Consider the following 22,552-nt stretch of genomic DNA (forward strand, 5'->3'; position numbering starts at 1 on the left):
GAATCCTTGCTCTGGCTGCAGGGCACCCTCCGGTCTCCCTTCCAGGACCAAGGACAGGAGCTCTGAGACATGGAGGTTGGAGCATGCTGCCTTGTCCTCTGTTTCCTTTACTTCACAGTATAGGGAGATCATGTTGTACTATTAAATATTTAAGTCCCATCTTTTTATGGCTGTACATTTTTATATTGTGGCTACGTTGTAACAAATTTATCCCATCTCTCATTTTTCTTCCATTCCAGTATCATTCCAGGAAAACAAAGCTGTAGTGAGTGTTTGATAGCTAATCATGCTAGTCACAATTATTTCTTTAAGATAAGCTTCCAGAAGTGAACATCCCAGAACTAACTGCATGCAAACAAAGTTTTCTTTTGATTGAGTGTTGTTGATGTTTAAGAAATACCATTATAGAAACAAGAAAAAGGGTAAATTGAAGAAATTTACTAAGTATTTCTACCGTTTGTTTGCCTGGAAAAAAAAAAAGCTGCATAACTCATCTTTCACAACAAAAATAAAACCTTGATTCTAATGATAGTGATGAACCAGAACATTTTGTTTTAAATTCAGAAATGGTGTATATACTAAAATGGCCCCAATATAATCTTGAAGCTAACTTTCAACCACTTAGGAAAATTTCTACATTTCCAATAATGTATAGCTTCTACACTAAGCTTTTATCAGAAAAATAGTAAAAAAAAAAAAATTTGCTCAGAAACTGCTAAAATGGTAGTGTCATAAAATATAAATTATTTTAAAGAGCCCAAAGTTTCATGTTAAAAGCAAATAAACAAGTATATACAAACCCATTGATGTGGTGATAAAGTTTCATATCTCACTTATACGCACACAACTCTGAAAAGCAATGGGTGATGATCTGACTGAGGACCCCATGGTGGCTGTACAGCTAGGTCAGTGGCTATGGATTTACTTATCATTCTGATGTTTATTGAGCAACAAGGTCCACAGCACTATGGCAGATATTGAAGACTGGCAGTTCCGTCCCTTTCATGGCTATCTCTCCAGTACCAAGGACAGCGAGTGGCCCAGGCATCCCACTGTGCTTTCCATGGTCTGTACCCTCCTAGAGTACAAAGCAAGGACTATGAGGATGACGCCATCTGGCATTAGGCCTGGGAAATATGCCACAGGGAAGCAACTGGGTCTGGAAAAGGAAGTATGAAAGATGAAAAATAAACCATTATTAGGAGTGGGGGATATTGCTCAGTGGTTAGGAACACTTGCTCTTCCTCCAGAAGACCCAAGCTCAGTTCCCAGAAGCCATATGGCTGCCCACAACTGTCTACACATTCTCAAGGATCTGATTCCCTCTTCTGGCTCCAAAGGCACCAGGCATGTACATGGCACACACATACATGCAGGTAAAACACATATAAAAATATTTTTCTTAAAGAAAACATTATTAAGTGTGGTTTTAAAAAAAAAAAAATGTGGTACCTCTGGCCAAATCAGGGACAAAGAACAACACAGAGTTACAAGATAGAGTGGTCCAGGAGTGGGGGGGGAGATTCTAAGCACCACAAAAGATAGAATGGTAACAGAACAAAAATGAATTCCAAGTCAGAGCTGGGAAAATCCTGCCCCTGTGCTCAGTAGAATGCAGCTCCTGGGCTCGTTCACAGATGCAGCAGATCTTCCTGAGTCAGGAGCAGTAGGTGATTAAGACCAAAGCTACCATCTTGGCAGATTTGGAAACGACCACAGTGTAAGGCATGCCACAGGACATGTGCTGGCCCAGGGAAGACTTTCTGAGACAAACACCTCCTAAGCTTCAGTGGGTGAGGTGGGAGAGCAAGGGGAAGTGGCAACGAGCCAGAGATGAGTCAGTGGGAACAAAGCTTGTCTCTAATTGGCGATGGCTGGGTTTACAACTTTTCAACTTCATGATGATACAGAAGGGTACCCATGCCACTCTTCCATTTTTTGCTTCCAGTAGAGCTACTGGATGTGTTATGATACACCCAACCCTAAAACACACTTTTTTATTAGATAATTTTGCCCAGCTGTAGGCTAATGCCAATGTTTTGAGCACATTTAAATCAGGCAAGGCTAATCTATAACATTTGGTAGATGAATTAAATGCATATCTCGCTTTTTGGTACTTTTGGTTAATGAAGAGCCTTCAGGTGGTAGGCTCATCTTAATTTTAGAAGCACTTGTTAAGCATAAGGACTCTCTCCACATGCTGTTACCATAGACATGCTATGGCTTACCTTACACTAAAACAGCATGTACCAAGACTTTAGGAAATATGTAGATACATAAAACTCAAAAGCTTCAGCTCTCCACAGGGTGGATATATACCATGGGTCACATGTATCTTTAACATTAACTATATTTGTGAATGATGCAAAAGCATGAAGACCCAGCCCTGCCTGTCTGATGGTCTTCTCACTGAGATTATGGATGATTAACGGACAAACATGTGGGCCCTCTTCTAGGTTATACTTGTGGGTTTTGTCTCTGGTTTCCATCTTAGTGTATCATAAGACACAATCAGAAAGAAGACTTCTGCATTTACACAAGAGCTACTTTATTACACCCCCAACCCTTCTGTATATGATCTGCTTGAGAAATAACCTTCATGATTTAGCACTAGGGAAAGATTTTTTTAATGTATTTTTGATGTCTACCCAACAAGGTAACTAATCAGGTAAGGGTTTATGTATTTTAGGTTTTGCTGAGTATGACTCCTAGGGAACTCATAGTCAAATATAACATTCAAAAACTTCTTTAATAGTTGTCATTTTGTTGGCCCTTTCTATTTTATTAACATTTCTTCAATGCCATTATTGGTTAAGTTCACTCAAATTAGTTCCTTGAAGGATTGACAAGTAAATATATAAACAAGCAGGAGTATTACAGTACTCTCAGGGTTATTTGATAACTTCCAGCACTGGTGGCTCAAACTGAGCGGGTACTGGCTTTGTTTCTCCACAATTGAAAGAGTCAAGACATACTGAACAGTCTACACCATTCTTGGCACAATGCTATGGCCATCAATTCATTCAATCTATGTGGTCATCCCACCAAGTAAATATTATATTATCCCCCTTTTGGTGAAGGGTAACTAAAACACAGCAGGGCCAACCAGATTGCTAAGTGCCACTCAGTTGCGTAGGCAGGTGACAGCAGATCTTCACTCAGTCATTCTTTACACCAACAAGATGAAATGCCACTTGTCACCTTGTGCAGAAACAGCAGGATGAATGTTGATTGAGCACAAGAACATCCGTTTCCATACTGGCTACTCTATTGGTTCTACAGGACAATGCCATTCTTTTCTTCTCCAGCTGCATTTTGGTGCCTGTTCGTCAGTCCCTCTCTATATGCACAGCATGGGGTATCATTTTAAACCAATGGCTAATTACATACACAAAGTTATTCTAATTTTTTGCTATAATTTTATTGATGGGGTGTTTCCAATTGTCTATTCCTTTTAAGAAATAATTGGTTAAGATTTTTCTTTTTGGAGAGAATCAAGATGGCGGAGACAAGCAGACGCAGGTAGGCCTGTGGCAGCGGCCCGCGGAGGTGGACGGCCGACAGGGACATTCAGGCCCGGCGGCGGTCCACAGAGGTGGACAGGCCCTGCAGCAGAGTTAAGCAGACGGAGGTGGACGGCCCGGCAGTGGCAGCCAACAGAGACATTCAGGCCCGGTGGCGGCCCACAGAAGTAGACAGGCGGACCCAGGTCGGTGACCTGCAGAGGTAGACAGGCCTGGTGGCAGCAGCCAACAAGGACATACAGGCCCAGCGGCAACCAGCAGAGACATACAGGCCCAGTGGCGGCCCGCGGAGGTGGATGAGCCCGGCAGCAGTGACAAGCTGAGGTGGGTGGGCCCGCTGCGGCAGCCGGCAGAGACATACAGGCCCGTTGGTGGCCCACTGAGGCAGACAGACCCAGCGGCAGTTGACAGGGACATACAGGCCCGGCGGCGGAGACAAGTGGACGCGGGTGGGCCTGTGGAGGCGGACCACAGGGGTGGACAGGCCCGGGGACGGAGAGGGGCGGACGCAGCCTGGAACGGGGACACCCTAGCCCCAACACCTGGGGAAGAGGCTATCTCCGTGGGTCGGAACCAGGGCGAGTCTGGGCACTCTGTCTGGGGACAACCCAGGGCCCAACTGCTGATCCTGTGAAACCCAACAACTTGGAGGTGTTGGTGAGACTACCTTGCTCAGCTGAAACCCATCTCGGAGAGGATTCAGATGCCTACAGTTTGAAGTCTGAAGAAACAAGATCAGCTGAGGAGTTGACAAATGAACAAAATGTGACCTGGGAACACAGAAAAAGGCGCTACCCAGCCACTAAACCAGATCACCAGAATCATAAGTATATAATTCACCGACTGAAACCAGCTGTCCCTGAAGAAACAGCCCAATAGTACCAATTTAACCAAGAACCCCTACTAAACCAAGACTAAAAATTAGAACAAGAGAGGCACTTTCAGACACAGACACCACCTGCACCGAACAGAGGAAGATGAGTAGACGCCAGCGCAAAAATACAGGCAACAACATAAAGACCTATATGGCAACATCAGAACCTAGTGATTCTACACCTGCAAGACCTAAACATACTATGACAGAAGAAATAGAAGAAATCAACCCTAAAAATGACTTTAAGAAGATGATAGAGGCCCTTAAAGAAGAAATAAAACATTCCCTCAATGAGGAAATAAAAACTTTCCTTAAAGAGGAAATGAAAAACTACCTTAAAGAGGAAATAAAAACTTTCCTTAAAGAGGAAATGAAAAACTCTCTTAAAGAGGAAATAAAAACTTCCCTTAAAGAGGAAATGAAAAACTCCATTAAAGAGGAAATAAAAAACTCCCTTAAAGAAATGGAAGAAAAAACGAACAAAAAATGGGAAGAAATCAAATCAAGCCAAGAAAAAGCAATTAAACAGATGAAAGAAACATTCCAAGATCTGAAAAATGAATTTGAGACAATAAAGAAAGCACATGCTGAGGGAATGCTGGAAATAGAAATCCTGACAAAACAAACAGGAACTACAGAAACAAGCATAACAAACCGATTGCAAGAGATGGAACAGAGAATCTCTGACACTGAAGACACGATAGAGAAAATAGATTCGTCAGTCAAAGAAAACACTAAAGACAAAAAAGTCGTAACACAAAATGTCCAGGAAATTTGGGACACCATGAAAAGACCAAACCTAAGAATAATAGGGATAGAAGAAGGAGAAGAATACCAACTCAAAGGCACAGAAAATATATTCAACAAAATCATAGAAGAAAACTTTCCTAACCTAAAGAAAGAAATACCTATGAAGATACAAGAAGCTTACAGAACACCGAATAGGCTGGATCCAAAAAAAAAGTCCCCTCGCCACATAATAATCAAAACACTAAACACACAGAACAAAGAAAAAATATTAAGAGCTGCAAAGGAAAAAGACCAAGTAACATATAAAGGTAAACCCATCAGAATAACACCAGACTACTCAATAGAGACTATGAAAGCTAGAAGATCATGGACAAATCTCATGCAGACACTAAGAGACCACGGATGCCAACCCAGACTATTATACCCAGCAAAACTCTTAATCACTATAGGCGGAGTAAACAAAATATTCCAGGATAAAACCAGATTTAATCAATACCTGTCTACAAACCCAGCCCTACAGAAAGCACTAGAAGGGAAAATTCAACCCAAAGAAGCTAAACACATCCATGAAAAATCAAGCAATAGATAATCCCACACCAACATACACCACAGAAGGACAACACAACACAACCACAAAAAATAACAGGAATTAACGATCACTGGTCATTAATATCCATCAATATCAATAGTCTCAACTCACCTATAAAAAGACATAGGCTAACAGAATGGATAAGAAAACAGAACCCATCCATCTGCTGCATACAAGAAACACACCTTAACTTCAGATAGACACTACCTCCGAGTAAAGGGCTGGGAAAAGGCTTTCCAAGCAAATGGACCTAAGAAACAAGCTGGTGTAGCTATCCTAATATCTAGAGAAAAAGGATGTTTCAAAAGAGAAGAAGTCTTGTGGCAATGCCTCAGTGGTCCAGGTAACTACCAGAACTCGGAAATCCGCGACGGAGACTAAGGCAGCAGAGATCTAGAGTGGAGTGCTGAGTTCTGGCAAACAGCTGCATCTTTCTTCCGGTGGGTGCCTGGGCAGGGCTGATGTGAATTGTGTACAGTCCAGATTTTGAGAATCGTGCTCTCTCAGGGATCTCCACGGACTAGTGGGTATCCTCCCTCACTGCCCCTGTGGGACAGTCTCTGTGCGGGAGAGGCCTCGCGTGACTTTGTCTCTGGTGTTCCTCTGGGGACACCTGTGTGAGAGACTGTATGCTCCAGAACCAGCTCTCGTGTCCTTTGGCCAATGCCGGAGTGTGAAATAGTCCAACGTGAGAAACAAAAGATGATTCCAATCGAGAATCGTGACTTTTTTTTTTTTTTTTGGATGATGGTCATGTTCTGTTTTGAAATAGCCTCTGTGTATTTCATTTGTTTTCTTTTACCTGGCGATCTCTGAGCAGGCTTCAGATTTTGACAGTTGATGAAGGATGTGACAGGCATTAATGTGTGGGTGAAAAGCTTGGTGAAATTCTGAGTGAAGTTTTGGTTAAAGTTGGTTGAACTTGGGATTGACTGGGAGGCCAAAGATTTAAGGAGCAAAAGATTCTCTCAAGACACAGGTTGTGTGATAATGGTGTGTTTTGTGTGTGTGAATGAGAATTTGTGAATGTTGAATTCTGGGCTTCGACAATCATTGTCAGTACAGATCAAGCTGCAAGTATTTGTGTTTTGGAACTTAAATTATAAAGCTAGTTACGTCTTTCTGACAGCTAGTTTTGGTGTTTGTGAGCATATTTTACCTACATTGCCTTTTCAGGATGTTGAGAAAGATGCATCACAGGCACAGACTGGAGGCTGGGGGCTGGATGGTTTTGAGGAAGAGGTCTTGGTGGACTCTTTCGTAGAGCAAAGGGAAGCAATGCCTTCTGGGAAATGAGCTGAGTTTTAATCTAGTCTTTAAGATTAGAAGTCAAAAACAAAAATATTAAGGAAAGGAAAACCTAATTGATCTTTGAAGTATTGTTATGTGGAATTGAGTGGGACTTTTGAGGCCTTTCTTCCAGAAAGCAAGGACTTGGTTGTCAGGCCTATGTTAGGCCTAGGCCATGGTGCCATGTAGTTGTACTTGAATCATTTCAATGGAAAGTGTCTTGGTGATTGGAACTTCTAGTGCAGTTTGGAGTTCTTCCATTTGAAAAATGTGATATTTGCATGGGATTGTTTGAATCTTGATTTCTGGTCCCTCCCCATCACCACCCTCATAGTCTGAAGGTAGATTTTTCTCTTGATAAAGGAACAAAAAAAGTGAACATCTTGTGTGTAAATAGGTATCTAGTAACTAGTGGTAAACTTGAAATGGTAGAATTCTTTAAAGCCTAATTCTAGGTAGCCTTAAGAAAATGTATCTTAATTATTTTTGAACCTGTATTCACCTTGTTTTTTTCAAATATCTTAAGTTATATTTTCTTTTTCAGAGCTGCTTCTTATTTGGGGCTACTTTTTTTTTTTTAATTGAGGAGTAATTCATAAAAGGGTATATTGTTTTGATGAGATTTTTTACAACTATGGCTGGATGTCTTTCTTTAGTCTTCCAAGAAGGGCCATTTTACTTTTTTAGAGTTACTTTTTAAAGTCATGAGGTCAACAACTTGGACTACTATGCATGTAAGTGCTAATGCAAATTAAAACCCAAGTTGACCTCCAGCAGCAGTTCATTCTATGTTGACAGTGAGAGAACACTTTGCCTGTTAGGATACAGTTACTCGTGGACTGAAATGCTGAAGAAACCCCTCCCCCTATTTTGTTTTTTGCAAAAATCAAGGTATATGCTAGGGTTTCCTGGTTGACCTCAACAGATAAACTGAGATGATAGTCTTAGTTCAGAAATGATCTGAATGTAGATTTACAGTCTACGTGTACAGCTGGCTAAGTGAGATCACTTTCACAGTTCTGCATGTATCCCATTGGCTCCCCATTAGTCACTGAACTCTTAAAACTGGTATTGTAACATTATCACAATGTTTTGCGCCAATTTTATAAACTTTACAGTGCAATATGTGTTCCTTTTCTGAGGCAAACCAAAGGTATATTTCTCAAGGTTCTGCTGCTAACAGCAGCGTTGATGGAGGATTTTTTTATACATTTGTAATAGATAGAAATAAACCAGAAAAAAAGAAGAAAAAAAAGTGGTGGAGGAAAAGGTAAACACTGCAAGAATACTCAAAAGGGCTGAGAGTTGCAAATGCCAAGAATGGCTTTGCATAGTAAATGGAATAGAACAGCTCTGAACTATAGCTTACTTTTCCTGGTTTGGTCTGACAGAATGATTGAATGCTTTTGTACAAAAATCAGAGCCTTAAAAACAAGGATTTGGTGAGATTGTAAAATGGTGTGCCACTTTGGCAAAACAGTTTGGTGGTTGGTCAAAATGCAAAACATTGTTACTCTGTTACTCAACAATTCTACCCTTAGGAATATATCCTCAAACTACTGAAAATGTGCACCTATGAAACATGTACATGAAAGTTTACAGCAGTGTGTTGCTAATAGTAAAAAAGTTAAAACAACTCAAATAGCTATCAAATACTGGAGAGAAATAAAATGTGGCTTATTCATACAATAGAATATTATTAAGACATAAGAATGAATGAGAAACTGACAGATTAAATGACTTTGGTGAACCTTCATAATTTCATTTGTAGATCTTTCCATTTCTAATTTATAAATACATTTGGGGTTATAAATTATAAATGTACTGCCTCCTGTCAACATTGTATACTTCTATTTGATGATTTCTGTGTCAAACATTATATGGAAATGTTTCCAAGTATTTTCTGTATTAACTGTGAATGAATAGAACAAAATAAATTGCCTGTGGAAAAAAGAAAAAAAAAAAAAAAAAAAAAAAAAAAAAAAAAAAAAAAGATTTTTCTTTTTGTTCTGGTAGGTACATATAAGAAGGATACCAGACAAAAACATCACCTAGTAATGAACAAATCTTGCTCCAAGATGAAAGTTTTTACTTGCAAATTTCTGAATCAACTAAAAACATACCTATACCGCTTGACTGTCAGGGAAAGAAGACCCCACTCAAAAGGAGAATTTTCACATTTACATATCTGGATCAATAGGTTAAGAGAGTTCTCTCAAATTACCTAGCCCCTCTCTCCTCCTTAGATAGGGGCTGTAGGATATAGGCTAACTTTTTTAGAGAAGTTGTAAGTTGGCTACAGCAACTTCAAAGTTTTCTATCTTTTCAACTTTTCTTCCTAAAATGTCTCTTTCCTTAAAAGTTACGTAAGATTTTAGGTCTGAGTAGAGTTCTGTGTTCTTTAATGATCCAAATACCTAATAAAGTCATATAACCTATGACAGGCCCAGCCATTCATTCATCCCACTGCTGGACAGAGGTGGCCCACCGCAGCTACACCCTGAGCATGAGAAGAATCACCAAAGCATAGGGAATAAATTCATACTGCATGTCAGAGATACTGGCAATCACTGAGGTCAATAATTCTTGAAAGTTTAGGCAAGGAAGGCTGGATAGTAAAGCACTGGCTTTTATCACACAAGCATGAAAACCTCCCCAGTAACACCAGATGCAAAAGCTCTCACAGGGTCCTGCCTCTCTAGGGCCCCTTGAAGGACAGAGAACAACAGTTGTTTTCCTGAACCTATAAAAAGGGACACTATAAAGAAACCCTGTAGATTGCTTTTGGTAAGATGGCCATTTTTGCTATGTTAATCCTGCCAATCTATAAGCATGGGAGATCTTTCCATCTTCTGATATCTTCTACAATTTCTTTCTTCAAAGACTTGAAGTTCTTGTCATACAGGTCTTTCACTTGCTTGGTTAGTTACACCAAGATATTTTATATTATTTGAGGCAATTATAAAGAGTATTGAGTCTCTGATTTCTTTCTCAGCCTGCTTATCGTTTGTATATAGGAGGGCTACTGATTTTTTTTTTTTTTTTAGCTAATCTTGTACCCAGTCACTTGACTAAAGGTGTTTATCAGTTATAGGAGCTCCCTGGTAGAGTTTTTGGTGTTACTTATGTATACTATCATAACATCTGCAAATAATCATACTTTCACTTCTTCCTTTCCAATTTGTATCCCCTTGATTTCCTTTAGTTGTCTTATTGCTCTAGCTAGAACTTCAAGTACTATATTGAATAGGTATGGAGAGAGTAGACAACCTTGTCTTGTTCCTGATCTTAGTGGAATTTCTTTGAGTTCCTCTCCATTTAACTTGATGTTGGCAATAAGTTTGCTGTATATTGCTTTTATTATATTTAGGTATATCTCTTGTATCCCTGATCTCTTCAAGACTTTCATCATGAAGAGGTGTTGGATTTTGTCAAAGGTTTTTTCAACATCTAATGAGATGTGTTGATTATGTGTTGATTATGATGATTATGTGTTGTTGTTGTTGTTCATTTGGTTTATATGGTGGATTATATTTCTTGATTTTCATATATTGAACCATCCCTGCATCTCTGGGATGAAGCCTACTTGGTAATGGTGGATGACCTTTTGATGTGTTCTTGGATTCAGTTTGCCAGTATTATGTCTCTCAACTGAGGAATGGGTAAAGAAAATGTGATAACATTTACAAAATAGAATATTACTCAGCTGTTAAAAACAAGGACATCAGAAAATTTGAAGGCAAATGGTTAGAACTAGGAAAAAAAATCATCCTGAGTGAGGTAACCCAGACCAAGAAAGACAAACATGATATGTACTCACTCAAAAGTGGATATTAGCTGTAAAATAAAGGATAACTACGCTACAATCCACAGATCTAGAGAGACTAGGTAACAAGGAGGGTTCACGGCGAACACCCAAATCTCCCTGGGAAGGGGAAATAGAAGAGATTTACTGAGTGGACTGAGGGCAGGTGGGGCTGGGAACATGAGCAATCAGGTTTGGGAAGAGTACTGAAAGAGACTACTGGAAAGGGGGGCCCTTGGGGGTGAGGTAACAACCTGGTGCAGGGGAATCTCCCAGGAATCTACAAGGAAGACCTCAGCTTAGACTCCTAGCAATAGGAGATACATAGCCTGAACTGGCCATCTCCTAGCCAGATTAGTGCCTAGCCCACTTGTCATCAGAGAGGCGTCATCCAGCAACTGATGCAGACCCACAACCAAATATTGGGCGGGGGTTGGGGAACCCTACAGAAGAGCGGGAGAAAGGAGTGTAGGAGCCGGTGGGGGGGGGGGTGTGTGTGTCAAGGATACCACAAGAAAACTCACAGAATCAACTAAGCTCATAGGAGCTCTGAACTGACAACCAGGGAGCCTGTATGGGACTGACCTAGGCACTCTACATGTATATGACAGATGTGTAGCTTGGTCCTCTTGTGCGACTCCTAACAGCAGGCACAGTGGCTGTCTCTGACTTTTTTTACAGGCCTTTGGGACCCTACTCCTCATATTGGGTCACCTTGCCTAGCCTTAATTCAAGGGGAGGTGCTTAGTCTTACTGACTTGACATGCCATGTTTTGTTGATACTCATGGGAGACCTGCCCTTTCCTAAACAGAAATGGAGGAGGAGGGGATGAAAACAGAAGAAGGATGGGGGGAAGGGACTTGGAGGAGAGGAGGGAGGGGAAACTGCAGCTGGGATGTAAAATGAATAAATAAATTATTTAAAAAGAAAAAAGAAACCCTGTTACTAATGGAGAGGACATCTCATTTCAGAGAAAATGGCAGGATCAAGGAAAATCAGCTGGTTAATTCCCATCGCTTTTGCCAAAGAGAGATTAATTAAGAACCAGATATATTGTCTGCCACTGCTCTGAAGCCCTGGAAGACAGAGCTGACCAAGGGCGGCTGCAGGATTTATACCAGCACGGGAACCTGTAATCCCACACCTCATCAGGATTAGAGCCCAGACACTTGGCCTCCTAAAAACCCGGAATGCTTTAGTTATGAATACAAGCGAATTGCCATGCTTGAGATTTCCGTACACAGATAACAACAACTGAAAATATTTCAGTAGATGCTAATAAAATGAGTGCTTATAAGATGAAAAACAAAAGCTAGTTAAAACTATGGTTGATTAAGAGCAATTTTAACTGCATAGAATGTTTTGCCCACTAACTTCCTGTGTGGTAAAGCTCTAATTCTTTTATAGCCAACGTACTGCAATGCTCTAAATATGACTTCCATCTGGCCAAAATGATGAATCACAGCTATTTTTATTGTAGCCAATGCATGATCATGGCATATCCATTCCAAGGGTCAATAAATAATATTTAATTAACTTCCTCATAAATTCTATAATCGAAGTGTACATCATTCTATTCCTTGGGTGACTGAGATGGGAGATTTTTCCCCCTCAAATATAATTATAAAAGAATATTATAGCATTAAAAAAATCCTATAACACTTAATAAAATACTAGAACTTTTTAGTTTTGCAATTGAGCACATTCTTGGTACACGAATTAAATTCTAAGATGCGGATTTTCGCTTCTAATTCAGTTTGGAATTTCTATCACTGTCAAAAATGAAGTGGACAAAAATAGGAGAAGCAACAGATTGCCACAGAGGAACATGCTTACGTCACTCTGGAGAAGTCACCGCCCTGCTGCTGAACTCCCTGAATCCCATGTGCCCTCGGTCACAGCACATCAGGTATCTGCACAGGAGGCTCTGGCCTCCTCCAGCAGCACCCGCTTAGGCTACCTTCACTATGGCTGCAGAAGGCTGGGGGCTGCAAAGGGAACAATGCTCCTCGCTGCTCAACCTGGAAGGTCGCTCCAGGGAAAACAAAAGTTCTGGGCTGGGGTGGGGCAGGGAATAATTTTAATTATGTTCCTTTGAGTTATTTGGCATAGCAGTCACCATTTGGTGTATTACCCTTTGGCCTAAAAACGCAAGGTATTTACAGGCAGGTCAGAGCAGAAGCATATGGCCCACTGACTTAACGGAAGAGATGGTTTCGGAAGAGAGCAGAGGAACAGGACGTAGCACATCTCAGAGAACAAACCCCACACTGACTAGATCACCCCTGTGGAGTGGCTGGAGAGGCCGTGCTGTATCTGGGGACTACACCCTGTCTCCTTTCATTAGGTTTATGTTTTCTCCCAGCCCAGATGTGTTTGAGCAGAGGACTCCCTGGTGCCTGACAGCCGTGCCTGCCAGATGTGGGGCATAAAATATTCTCATTTGTTCTCTTCTAAGTAATGAAAAAGTCACATCATCTAAAAGGAAGTGGTATGCACACTCTACAATTACCATGGAAGCCAAATCTGTGTGAGTCACCCAACTGCCTGCACAAGACAATTTGGCTACTGGAAAATCCTGATTAATGGCATTTTTTAAACAACAGAGTAACAACCTGACCTGCCAAAAAAATTATTATTTTTTCATCATATCACCAGTATTTTTTTTTATTTTTGGTCTTGGCTATGTAGTACCTCCCACAGCGAATATGAAGACGAAAATCATGTTGTACTGCACCTTAACTTTAAGTCTATATATTGATGGGGAGGTTGAATTAAGTAAGTCAGCTTCGGACTTATACACTGCCCTGAACCGGTCGTGGACTACTTTGGACCACGCTGAGACTCCAGGTTCTTTTCTCATTCCAAATGCAATTGGTTCATGGACTGTACAATAAGGCACTCACATAGGTAACTGGGATCCAAGGTAACGGTCAGATCTCAAGGTTGTAGGCTGATGTACCCGCACTGGCCACTAACAGCATTCCCAAGGCTCCAAGTCCAGATAGCTCCCTCTCGCCTCCAAGTAGGAGACACCAGGAGGAAGAACTAGCTGCGCTTTAATCTCCAGCCCTGAAACGCCCACAGCCTAGGCTGGCAGAGTTCATCAACACCGAGGGCGAATTGGCTGCCCGTTGCTTTTATTTTCTCATTGATACAACACAGCCGATGCTGATTAAGTCAGTCACGCATTTGGATTTCGACCCGGGCCGGAATCGACATCCATTTGTAGGAAAAGCGACCTGCGGGCGGCTCGCACCACATTCCCGAAGTGTAGGAGCGCCACACAGGGTGTTGTGAGTTTCGGGTGCGGATCGCTAAGCAGCCGCGGCGCTCCGGGTTCCCCTCCACCTGCGACACCCTGCACCCGCCTAGACGCCGCCCGCGGCCCTTGCCCACCTCTCCTAACTCGGTCTAGAGCCCCAGCCCCTATCTCGGATCCCAGAGGAGCACCTCCCGCCGCCCTGCCGCTCCAAGAGGGTAGGATAGGAATCCCCTGCCCCGCCCGGCCCCACCTGGCCGGCGCCAAGCCGAGGAGCCCGGTGCCTGCCGCCCCCCATCCCTTCGCGCGCAGGGCTGTAATAATTACATCCTCATTATTTCTTCTGCGATCGTTAGGGAAAGAGCCCGAGAGCAGCAACAGCAGCTGCCGGGGGAGGCTTAGTTACAAAACCCTGCGCTGGGTAGCGCTTCGCTTAGCAACCACCCCTAAAAAAGCCCCCGTGCTCCCGGCTCGCACTTGGAGAGCCCAGCAGCGGCTACCCCCTCCCAACCCCTAGGCCCAGGCCCTGCTCGTCTCGACGGCTGCAGCAAAGGGCACAAGTGGCCCCTCCCCGCCTCCGCGACCCCAGCGCCCTGTAGCACCGGCTCCTGAACACCTTCCATTCATTCCCAGTCTGAGTCCCGGGGGCCACCTGGGCTTGGGGGGAGGGGGAACTCGGGTCGCTCCCCACTGCCCCACCAGCCCCCTCGCTGGCCAGCGCCCCAGGCTGCACCCCGTTACCCGGCCTCGCGGAGCGGGGAATTTCACACCTCCGCCTCGCTCCTGTAGCCGGGGAGCCCGTGTGCCAGCAACCCTGCCACCGGGCTCTGCAGCCCGGAAGGAAGGACCCCAGCGGCGGACCCCGGAGCACCGGCCACCCCTAAGGTTATCTCTCACTCCCGGAGCGTGTTCCTAGTAGCCTCCTACCCCCAACACAGCCGCCTAGGCAGGGCCCACGCGGGTCGGTCTCGCAGCACCGCCCCCTCCCTGCCCCGACGGCTCTCGCCACTTAGCGCCCCGGTCCCCGCATCCCAGTCCCCGCGGCCCCGCGCGTCTCGCACCTTCCTCAGAGCGGACATCCTTGGGCTTTTCCTAGTTCAGAAGATGCCGAGCGACATAGCAAGGTGGCCACCCTTCAGGCCAGGCGGCGCGCACAGCACTGCCGCCAGCTCCCAGGCTCCAGAATCCTTGGGTCCGTGCGTCGATCCGCAGTCTGTCTGTCCGCCGCCGCCGCCGCTGCCGCCGCCGCCGCGCGCTCCAACCCCGTTCGAGCCCAGCGCACGGTCGGTCCTCACGGCCGGCGCCTGCGCACTCGGCGCCCGGGGAGGCACCGGCGCACTGGGGGGCGGCCGGTGCGTGGCTCCATCTGAGGAAGGGCCCAGCGCCGCGCGCCTAGGGGGAGCGCTCAGGCCGCTGTGCGGCTGCCAATGGCAAGCCTGGCCCGGAGATCGCATGGCGCGCATGGCCCGGGAGCCCGCGCACAGCAGGTCCCAACTGTTGCGCGCAGAGCACTGGGTCACTCGAGGACAGAGAAGGTACCGGGCGGGGGAGCAGAGAGGTCCCACACTGCAAGTGTTCGGCGTGTTTGTAGGTCAGCGTGCGAGCCCACACACAAGCCAATGCGCCTGGAAAGGTCTAGCTCCATCCGAATCAAGATGTGGCATCTGCAGACGCATTGGGTGCACCGGACTCTGCCCGATGAAGTCCCCCACATCTGTTGGGCTCCCAGGTCAGAGAGAGGGAGCGTTAGAAGACAGATCTGTTACAAAGCTTCTTACAGCCACTGAGAGTGCGCACACAGGTGCTCTGGGCTCTGAAATACAGCCTCTGTTTCCACCTGTTACCTGCCCGCCCGGTAAACTGCTCGGTGCTGTGCTCAGAGGAATCAGGGATCCTCCAGTGGCACCCCTGGCACCTCGAATAACAATCCTCATTAATAAACCTGGTCTAGACACAGGGAAAAGAGATGGTGTCAGCCACTTGTTTGCTGCAGCAGCATATAGATAGACGTATGAAGTGTGAAAGTGGAAGCGAATAATAATAATAATAATAATAATGGTTGTTTATCCTTTTATCTCAGATAAGTCAGGAAGGCAACCAATAACAGTCTGGCAAACTTAGCAAAATTAGCCACGTTGTGATGGAACCTAGTTAGATTCGTGGGAACATCCTCCTCAGATCTGTCAGCCTGTCAAGAAGAAAAGTTATTGTGGCCTAGAATAAAATGCCCTGGCAACTGAAGGCATAGTTTGAGACTGGACTCTGGGGCACTACCATTACAACTAGCTAACCTTGGGCAAGTCACAGGGCTCCATGTAAACGTAAATGTAAAAGGGGGCTTTGTCTCCGTGGTTAAAATGTGACCAAAACTTAATCAGCAAGGTGAATATTTACAGAAAGATGGACAGGTGTAGAATGGAAGAGAAGCACATGAACAACCCAATAATTTCCAAAATTCCAAGATCTTTACATAAAAACAGTCTCCATAAAATGTTTTTCATATAATCAGTCAAGAACTTCAGTGTACTTTAAAAGCAAAATACAAATTGTTAGAGATACATAAATGACTCAAAGAAACCTGACATACTTTCTTAGTGTCTTTAAAATATTCCAATGGGTTTCACAGTGGAAAGCCATATTTCACATAATTTTCACGTATTTGAAATATGGCTTTCCAAAAACCTCAAACCAAAAATCTAGATGGCATATGAAGTTTTAAAATTCTAGTAACCATTTTCTCTCCTCCTCTCCACCCGGGTCCCCATCTTCCCATTCATTTACTTGTCATCTCATGCAATGGTAGCAACCAAAGAAACACAAGTGATACTTAGAATGAGTGCTTACTTATGTGTTGTGGACGTGTGAACAAAACAGAAAAAAAAAAAAAGATTGTCACTGGGCACACATCCCGTCTTGGGATGGAGCCACACTACAGTTATGGGAGTATACTCGTGGATTACATTTGCTTCTATGAAGGAACTGTACTGTGTCATTGGAAAATGAAAAGGACAGTGAATAGTTTACGATGTTAAGGAAGTATTAATGAGGGTGCCATTACATGAAATCTTCCTCTGGGTTTGCTTCACAGGAGGTCCCAAGACATGGTTTTGAGTGTAGGTCATTTATTTGAAAGCCTTAATCTCTGGAAACTAAACGGGAATAGAAAGCGTGGGAAAGGCAAGGAAAAGTAATAAAGGGTGTGTCATCAGGGTTCTCTCTCCTTCAGGCAGCTGGGGCCAATCCTATTGAAGTACAGTCTGAGATGTACTTCAGAACTGCCTCCATCCTCCCCCTCCCCTCTGCTTCCCCTGCTGAGCAGCACTGATAATGTCAAAGAAAGCCACCTTCAGAGTTGACTATGGATGAGGTGAAGCCAGAGGTTGGCTTCTACCAAAGCTCCCAAGAACAGGATGGGGCGTGCGGTGAAGCGGGGGGTGGGGGTGGGGGGATGGATGGATTCTGGCAGTAGGAAGAACAGGCCTGACGACCCAGAGACATCCAGAGACTTGCCTTTTCTTGTCAATGACTAGTTAGATTAGGAACTGAGAGAGACCATCCTGAATGTGGGCTAATAGACAGTGCTTGGGAGGTTTTGTAACACACTTAAAGGACTTGGAATAATGTCTTAGATACAATGTAATTTTATGTGGGATTTTGACCAGGACATTAGGATTTTCTTCATGACGCTTGCCGACAAAAAGACATTTGTATTTCTTCTTTCTTTTTATTTCCTTTTCTTGTCTCATTACATTAGCTAGCATTTCTAGTATGATATTGAAATCAGTGGTTAGAGGGACTATCCTTGCCTTTGTAGGAAAGCTTCTAATTGTTTTCCCCCCCTTGATGGTGATATTTGCAGAATTTTTTGTAAATGTTCTTTATTAAGTTAAGTAAATTATCTTTTATTTATTGTTGACTGAGAGGATTTTTGTTTGTTGTTTGCTTTGTTGTTTTTATAAATCATGAACTAGTGTTAGATTTTGTCAAATGTTTTCTCCATTTTTTTTCTCTTGACTCTGGTCCTGTAATGGGCTAGAGGGAGTGAGTTTTTAAAATGTTTATTTTGTGTTATGTGCATAAGTATGTTTGCCCAAACGTGTGTATGTGCACCAGGGTGCATGCCTGGTGCTTTCGGAGGGCAGAAGGTATCAGAGCTCCTGGAACTTCAGTTCCAGATGGTTGTGAACCACCATGTGAGTACCGGAAACTGAACCCAGGTTCTGCGCAAAAACAGCAAGAGTTCTTAACCACCGAGCCATCTCTCCTGCTCTGCAGTGATTGTTTTAGATTTTTAAAAAGACCTTTTTGGTTGCAGTGAACAGAAGAGGTGGAATGGTCGTGGGGTAAGAGTTGGGAAACAGCAGGAGGGGTAGGGAAGAGATCAGCGTTCAAATGGAATCTCCATGAGAGGTGGGGACATGAATTAGATGTGACCTTTCTGGATAGGTCTGTGGGCGAAAGAGAAGGAAGCAATTGCATTTCCCAAGGCTAGCCTGGCTGCCCAGTGGATGGTGCCTGTGGCTGACGGGGAGTGATACAGGAGTGCTCCTGTCTGCTGGAGTTCTGGGGGAACTGTAGCAAGCAGAAGCTGGCATAGTGGTCTGCATCCAGGATCCTCTGTTTTCTTGAACCATCATCACACTTTCGTGTCTTGTAGTCCAATGAAATTCATTGTCACCAAAGACCGTCAAGACCTGCCCTCGACAAATCCGGCTGTTCATTCAAACGGGTAAACCCCCCTTTGACGTGGCTGCAGGACAGTTGTCACTTCTCGTCCCCTGTAGTCACACCTTCCCTTGGGCCAGAGCTGGAGCCTCTTCATCTTTCAACTTTCCAAAGGTGAGAAGCCGTCGTGGCTCAGTTCTTAGCCACTCCTCTGGCCACATTCATTCCCTCCACGGTTTCCTAAGCTTATGTATCAAACGCTGCTCTGCACCACTTAACAAAGGGCCTCCCAAAGGATTCCCATATCAGCCTGAAACCCCAACTTTTCCAGTTCTGAACCCAAATCCTGAACCCATTCTAGATTTCCCCTTTTCCATCACAGACCAATCTGAGGACTTGGAACATCTCTTTTGCTTTGCCTTCAAACGCATCCACACCCTGACATCTCCTCTCACAATCTTCAGTGTTGCAGCCCAGATGCTAACCACCAACATTCTCCTTATTGCAACCGCCGCACAGTGGTCCCTTGCAATGCAGTTTACTCTCAGTAGAGAAGCTGAAGCCACTTCTTGAACATTTACATCAGATCATTTCACTTCTAGGCTCAAAACTGATCAATTTTCCACGTCTCCGTGAGACGTTCAGTGTTGCTTCTTCCATGATCATCACCGGCGAAGCAGAATAGGGCAGCAAAGACCAATCATTAGGTACTGATCTATTGATTTATTTCGTGACTTACTGAAAGCACTGCTTGTACTGCCTATTTGCCAAGCATGCCTTCGCCTCCTGCCTGGAACAGAATGACCATGACCAGGAGAAACAGTGGTAACATTGGGTCATGTTGCCCTTAACAACCTGCAGACTGCCATTTAGGCTTCTGTACAATATCACTCGCTTGCCCCCCCTCCGCCCCCCACCTTGTAGTTTTAGAGTATAAAACGCTAATACAAACTGGACCCCAACCGAGGCCTTTCAGGAACTATCCTGGCTTGAGTTCATCAGTAACATCTCTGCCCTTCCGCTCTCACTGATATAGGAGAGCTTATTCCAAAGAGTCCTGACACACCCGAGGCCGCGCCTTCTCTCCTCGCTGATCCCTACCGGCATCAGATCTCCCAAACAAAGGCTGGCCGGCAGGCACTCTACTTGAACCATAGCTTGTCTTCTTTTCTGTTTTGAGCATTTTCTTCGTAATATCAGGTCTTGCTCGTTCATCTCCTCAAGTCTGTGCTTGTTAACCTCCACTAACCAAAGAAAGACGTCTGCTTTGTGTGTTTCGTTATAAACTCGCTGCTTATAACCCTGCGTTATTTCTCTTCGAAGAGCTCGTCTCTTTGGGATATGGTCCTTACAGTCTTCTTTGTCCTGCACCTCTCTTGTCTGACCTTTCATGGACGTCTATTCCAGCTTGCAGGTCGTGCAGACACTCGGCAGTCATGCTTCCGAAGAAGCAATTCCAAGGACGGAAGAGTCAATGTCAGCAGGGGACAAGGGTCCCAGCGCCGTAGCACCGCCGGGCTTTAAAAGCAAAGTGCCTTGGGTGCAAGACAACACAAAGAGAGGCGCCGGTAGACGCGAAGCAGAGGGGAGGCGCTGTCGGTGGGTGGGCACCGCTGGTGTGCGGGCGCACCATTCCCCCTAGCAGACATAGTGACAGGGAGCGCGGGACCGAGAGCAGGTCGGAGCCGAGAGAGGGACCTTGTCTTGCCTCAAGCTTCCAGTTCTTCCTTCTCTCCTCAGCAACCTTTCTCCAGCTTGCACCCCAAGTTCCGCAAGTGTGCAGAGCCCGTACCGTCCCCAGCTGTGTCTTGGCCCAAATCCATCAGAGGGGCAAACCCTGGAGAGGCCGCTGCGGTGCCCCTTACCTTCCGCGCAGGCTCCAGAGCCAGGCTCCTAGAGGCAGAGCTTAAGCCCCGCCCAGGCCCCACACGAACCAATAAAACGCTGTATATGGATGATTGGCACCCAGCGGCGGGGAATTCGGGTCCGGATTAGGCATTGCTAATATTGTGGGCGGGCCTACACGAGAGGAATCCGGAAGCGCCGGGCGCTGGTCTGGCGGCCGCTGGGGCCCAGGATCCCGGCTGGGGTCCAGGATGTCTGCTCATCGGAAGCACGGTAGGCAGGAAGGGCGGCACGTGAGCGGAAACTGGGTCTGAGACCCGCAGGGGTGGAGGGTGTCCTCCTGTTGTGACCTGCGGGCGTGGTAGGCTGATGGGGGGGATCGTGGGTCTTGAGGGACCTTAAGTATCTAGGGCAGGGCGGGTATGATGGGCCCTGAGGGGGCCCGGGGTGTGTGGGGGGACGTGGAGTGTGTGGGGCCCGTCTGCTGTAGTGGGTTCCTCCTGCTGCTGGCTGGGTCGGGAGGGTGTCGCAGCCATTCAGGGGTCTTCGTTGTCTCTGCGACCTCACTGGTGGAGCAGAGTCCTCCAGAGCCTCGATGTCCTCACAAGCTGGGGCGTGGGAATAGGGTGTGTTTTGGGGGCGGTGGGGAGTAACACAAGACCTAGCCTCTGGAGGGCTGCCTCCACCCACCCAGGGCAGCCAGGGCAGCCCTCTGTTCCTATGATCCTCATCTCTGGGTTGGCGTCTGCAGGTCCTGGAAATGCAGATCTTGTAATGGGAGTGGAGACTATCATGCTTCTCTGTGTTTAAAACATGCTTCTCCTATGAAAGGAAAAAGGAAGAAAAGAAAAAAAGCCAGTGTCAGCTGTATATAGTTTATAAATAGCTACTTTAAAAGTAGGAAACTAGTTTCTCAGCAAGCGAGAAAGGCATGAACGAGTTAGTAAAAATCCCCCGTCTGTGTATTTTTTTTCCTGTGTAGAAAATTGTACTAGTGACCACCCACTTCAGCCCCAGGGAGTTCCCACTTTCATCTAATTGCCTCCCCCAAGCCCCAAAAAAGTAAGACTGTCTCAGGGGTTAGAAAGGACATAACCATTTCGAAACAATCAGATGTGGTGTTCCCAAATGGACATCAGGGTTCTTTAGCGTGTAGCAAAACCTTGCTGTAATCTCCCACCGGAAGAGAGTCCAAACACTGTACTGGTTAACATATGTTCAGCTGTCTCCTGCATTCTGAGTTGGTGCCACACCCCATGCTTCATCTTCTTGCTTTCCCTTCTATGTCTCAGATGCTTCTAAACCTGACGTTAAATGCTTTTTCCTGAGCAGAGTAAAGCAGCTAGCCAACTTGAAAAACCTTTATAGCCTCGCTAAATTCAAATAAAATGAAGGGAATTTTTCTGTTGTTTTCATCAGTCACTAAGCTACCCCCTGAAAATAGTCTCTTTTTCTATTGGAGAGAATATATGACAGAATTATCAGGTGCAATTTAAGTAGCTTAAGAATACTGTGTTTGGCCGGGCGGTGGTGGCGCACGCCTTTAATCCCAGCACTCGGGAGGCAGAGCCAGGCGGATCTCTGTGAGTTCGAGGCCAGCCTGGGCTACCAAGTGAGTTCCAGGAAAGGCGCAAAGCTACACAGAGAAACCCTGTCTCGAAAAACCAAAAAAAAAAAAAAAAAAAAGAATACTGTGTTTGCAAAGATACCCCCACAGAAAACTGCTGGCAATGGCCGAGAGACAGCCGGGACTGATCTACTCTGGTGATGGGATGGCCAAACACCCTAATAGTTGTGCCAGAAACCCCATGCAAGGACTGAGGAATCTGGATGCAGAGATCCATGGCTAGGCCCCGGGTAGAGCTCTGGGAGTCTAATTAGCAAGAAAGAGGAGGGTTTATATGAGCGAGAATTGTTGAAACCAAGGTTGGATAAAGCACAGGGACA

The 22,552-nt window shown here is 45.1% G+C and overlaps 2 protein-coding genes across 6 annotated transcripts in view; one reads left to right on the forward strand and one right to left on the reverse strand.

The window, feature by feature from the left end:
* Window positions 1-15,282, reverse strand: part of Dlgap2 (DLG associated protein 2) — a 746,370-nt gene extending 731,088 nt beyond the window's left edge. For both annotated transcript variants that reach the window (XM_076553682.1, XM_042262958.2), the window contains exon 1: window positions 15,157-15,282. The gene's annotated coding sequence lies outside the window, so the exon portion shown is untranslated. The remainder of the gene's footprint in view (window positions 1-15,156) is intronic.
* Window positions 15,283-20,780: 5,498 nt separating this feature from the next.
* Erich1 (glutamate rich 1) overlaps window positions 20,781-22,552 on the forward strand; it is a 74,600-nt gene continuing 72,828 nt past the window's right edge. For 2 of the 4 annotated variants that reach the window (XM_015999765.3, XM_006981272.4), the window contains exon 1: window positions 20,781-20,878. In XM_015999765.3, coding sequence (XP_015855251.2) covers window positions 20,857-20,878 — 22 coding nt within the window. In that variant the 5' untranslated portion in view covers window positions 20,781-20,856. Of the gene's footprint in view, window positions 20,879-20,906; window positions 20,967-22,552 lie in introns of those variants that run through there. The other 2 variants (XM_076553684.1, XM_076553685.1) reach the window with 2 other exon arrangements.

Source organism: Peromyscus maniculatus, chromosome 17 (assembly GCF_049852395.1).
Source record: "Peromyscus maniculatus bairdii isolate BWxNUB_F1_BW_parent chromosome 17, HU_Pman_BW_mat_3.1, whole genome shotgun sequence".
NCBI lineage: Eukaryota > Metazoa > Chordata > Mammalia > Rodentia > Cricetidae > Peromyscus > Peromyscus maniculatus.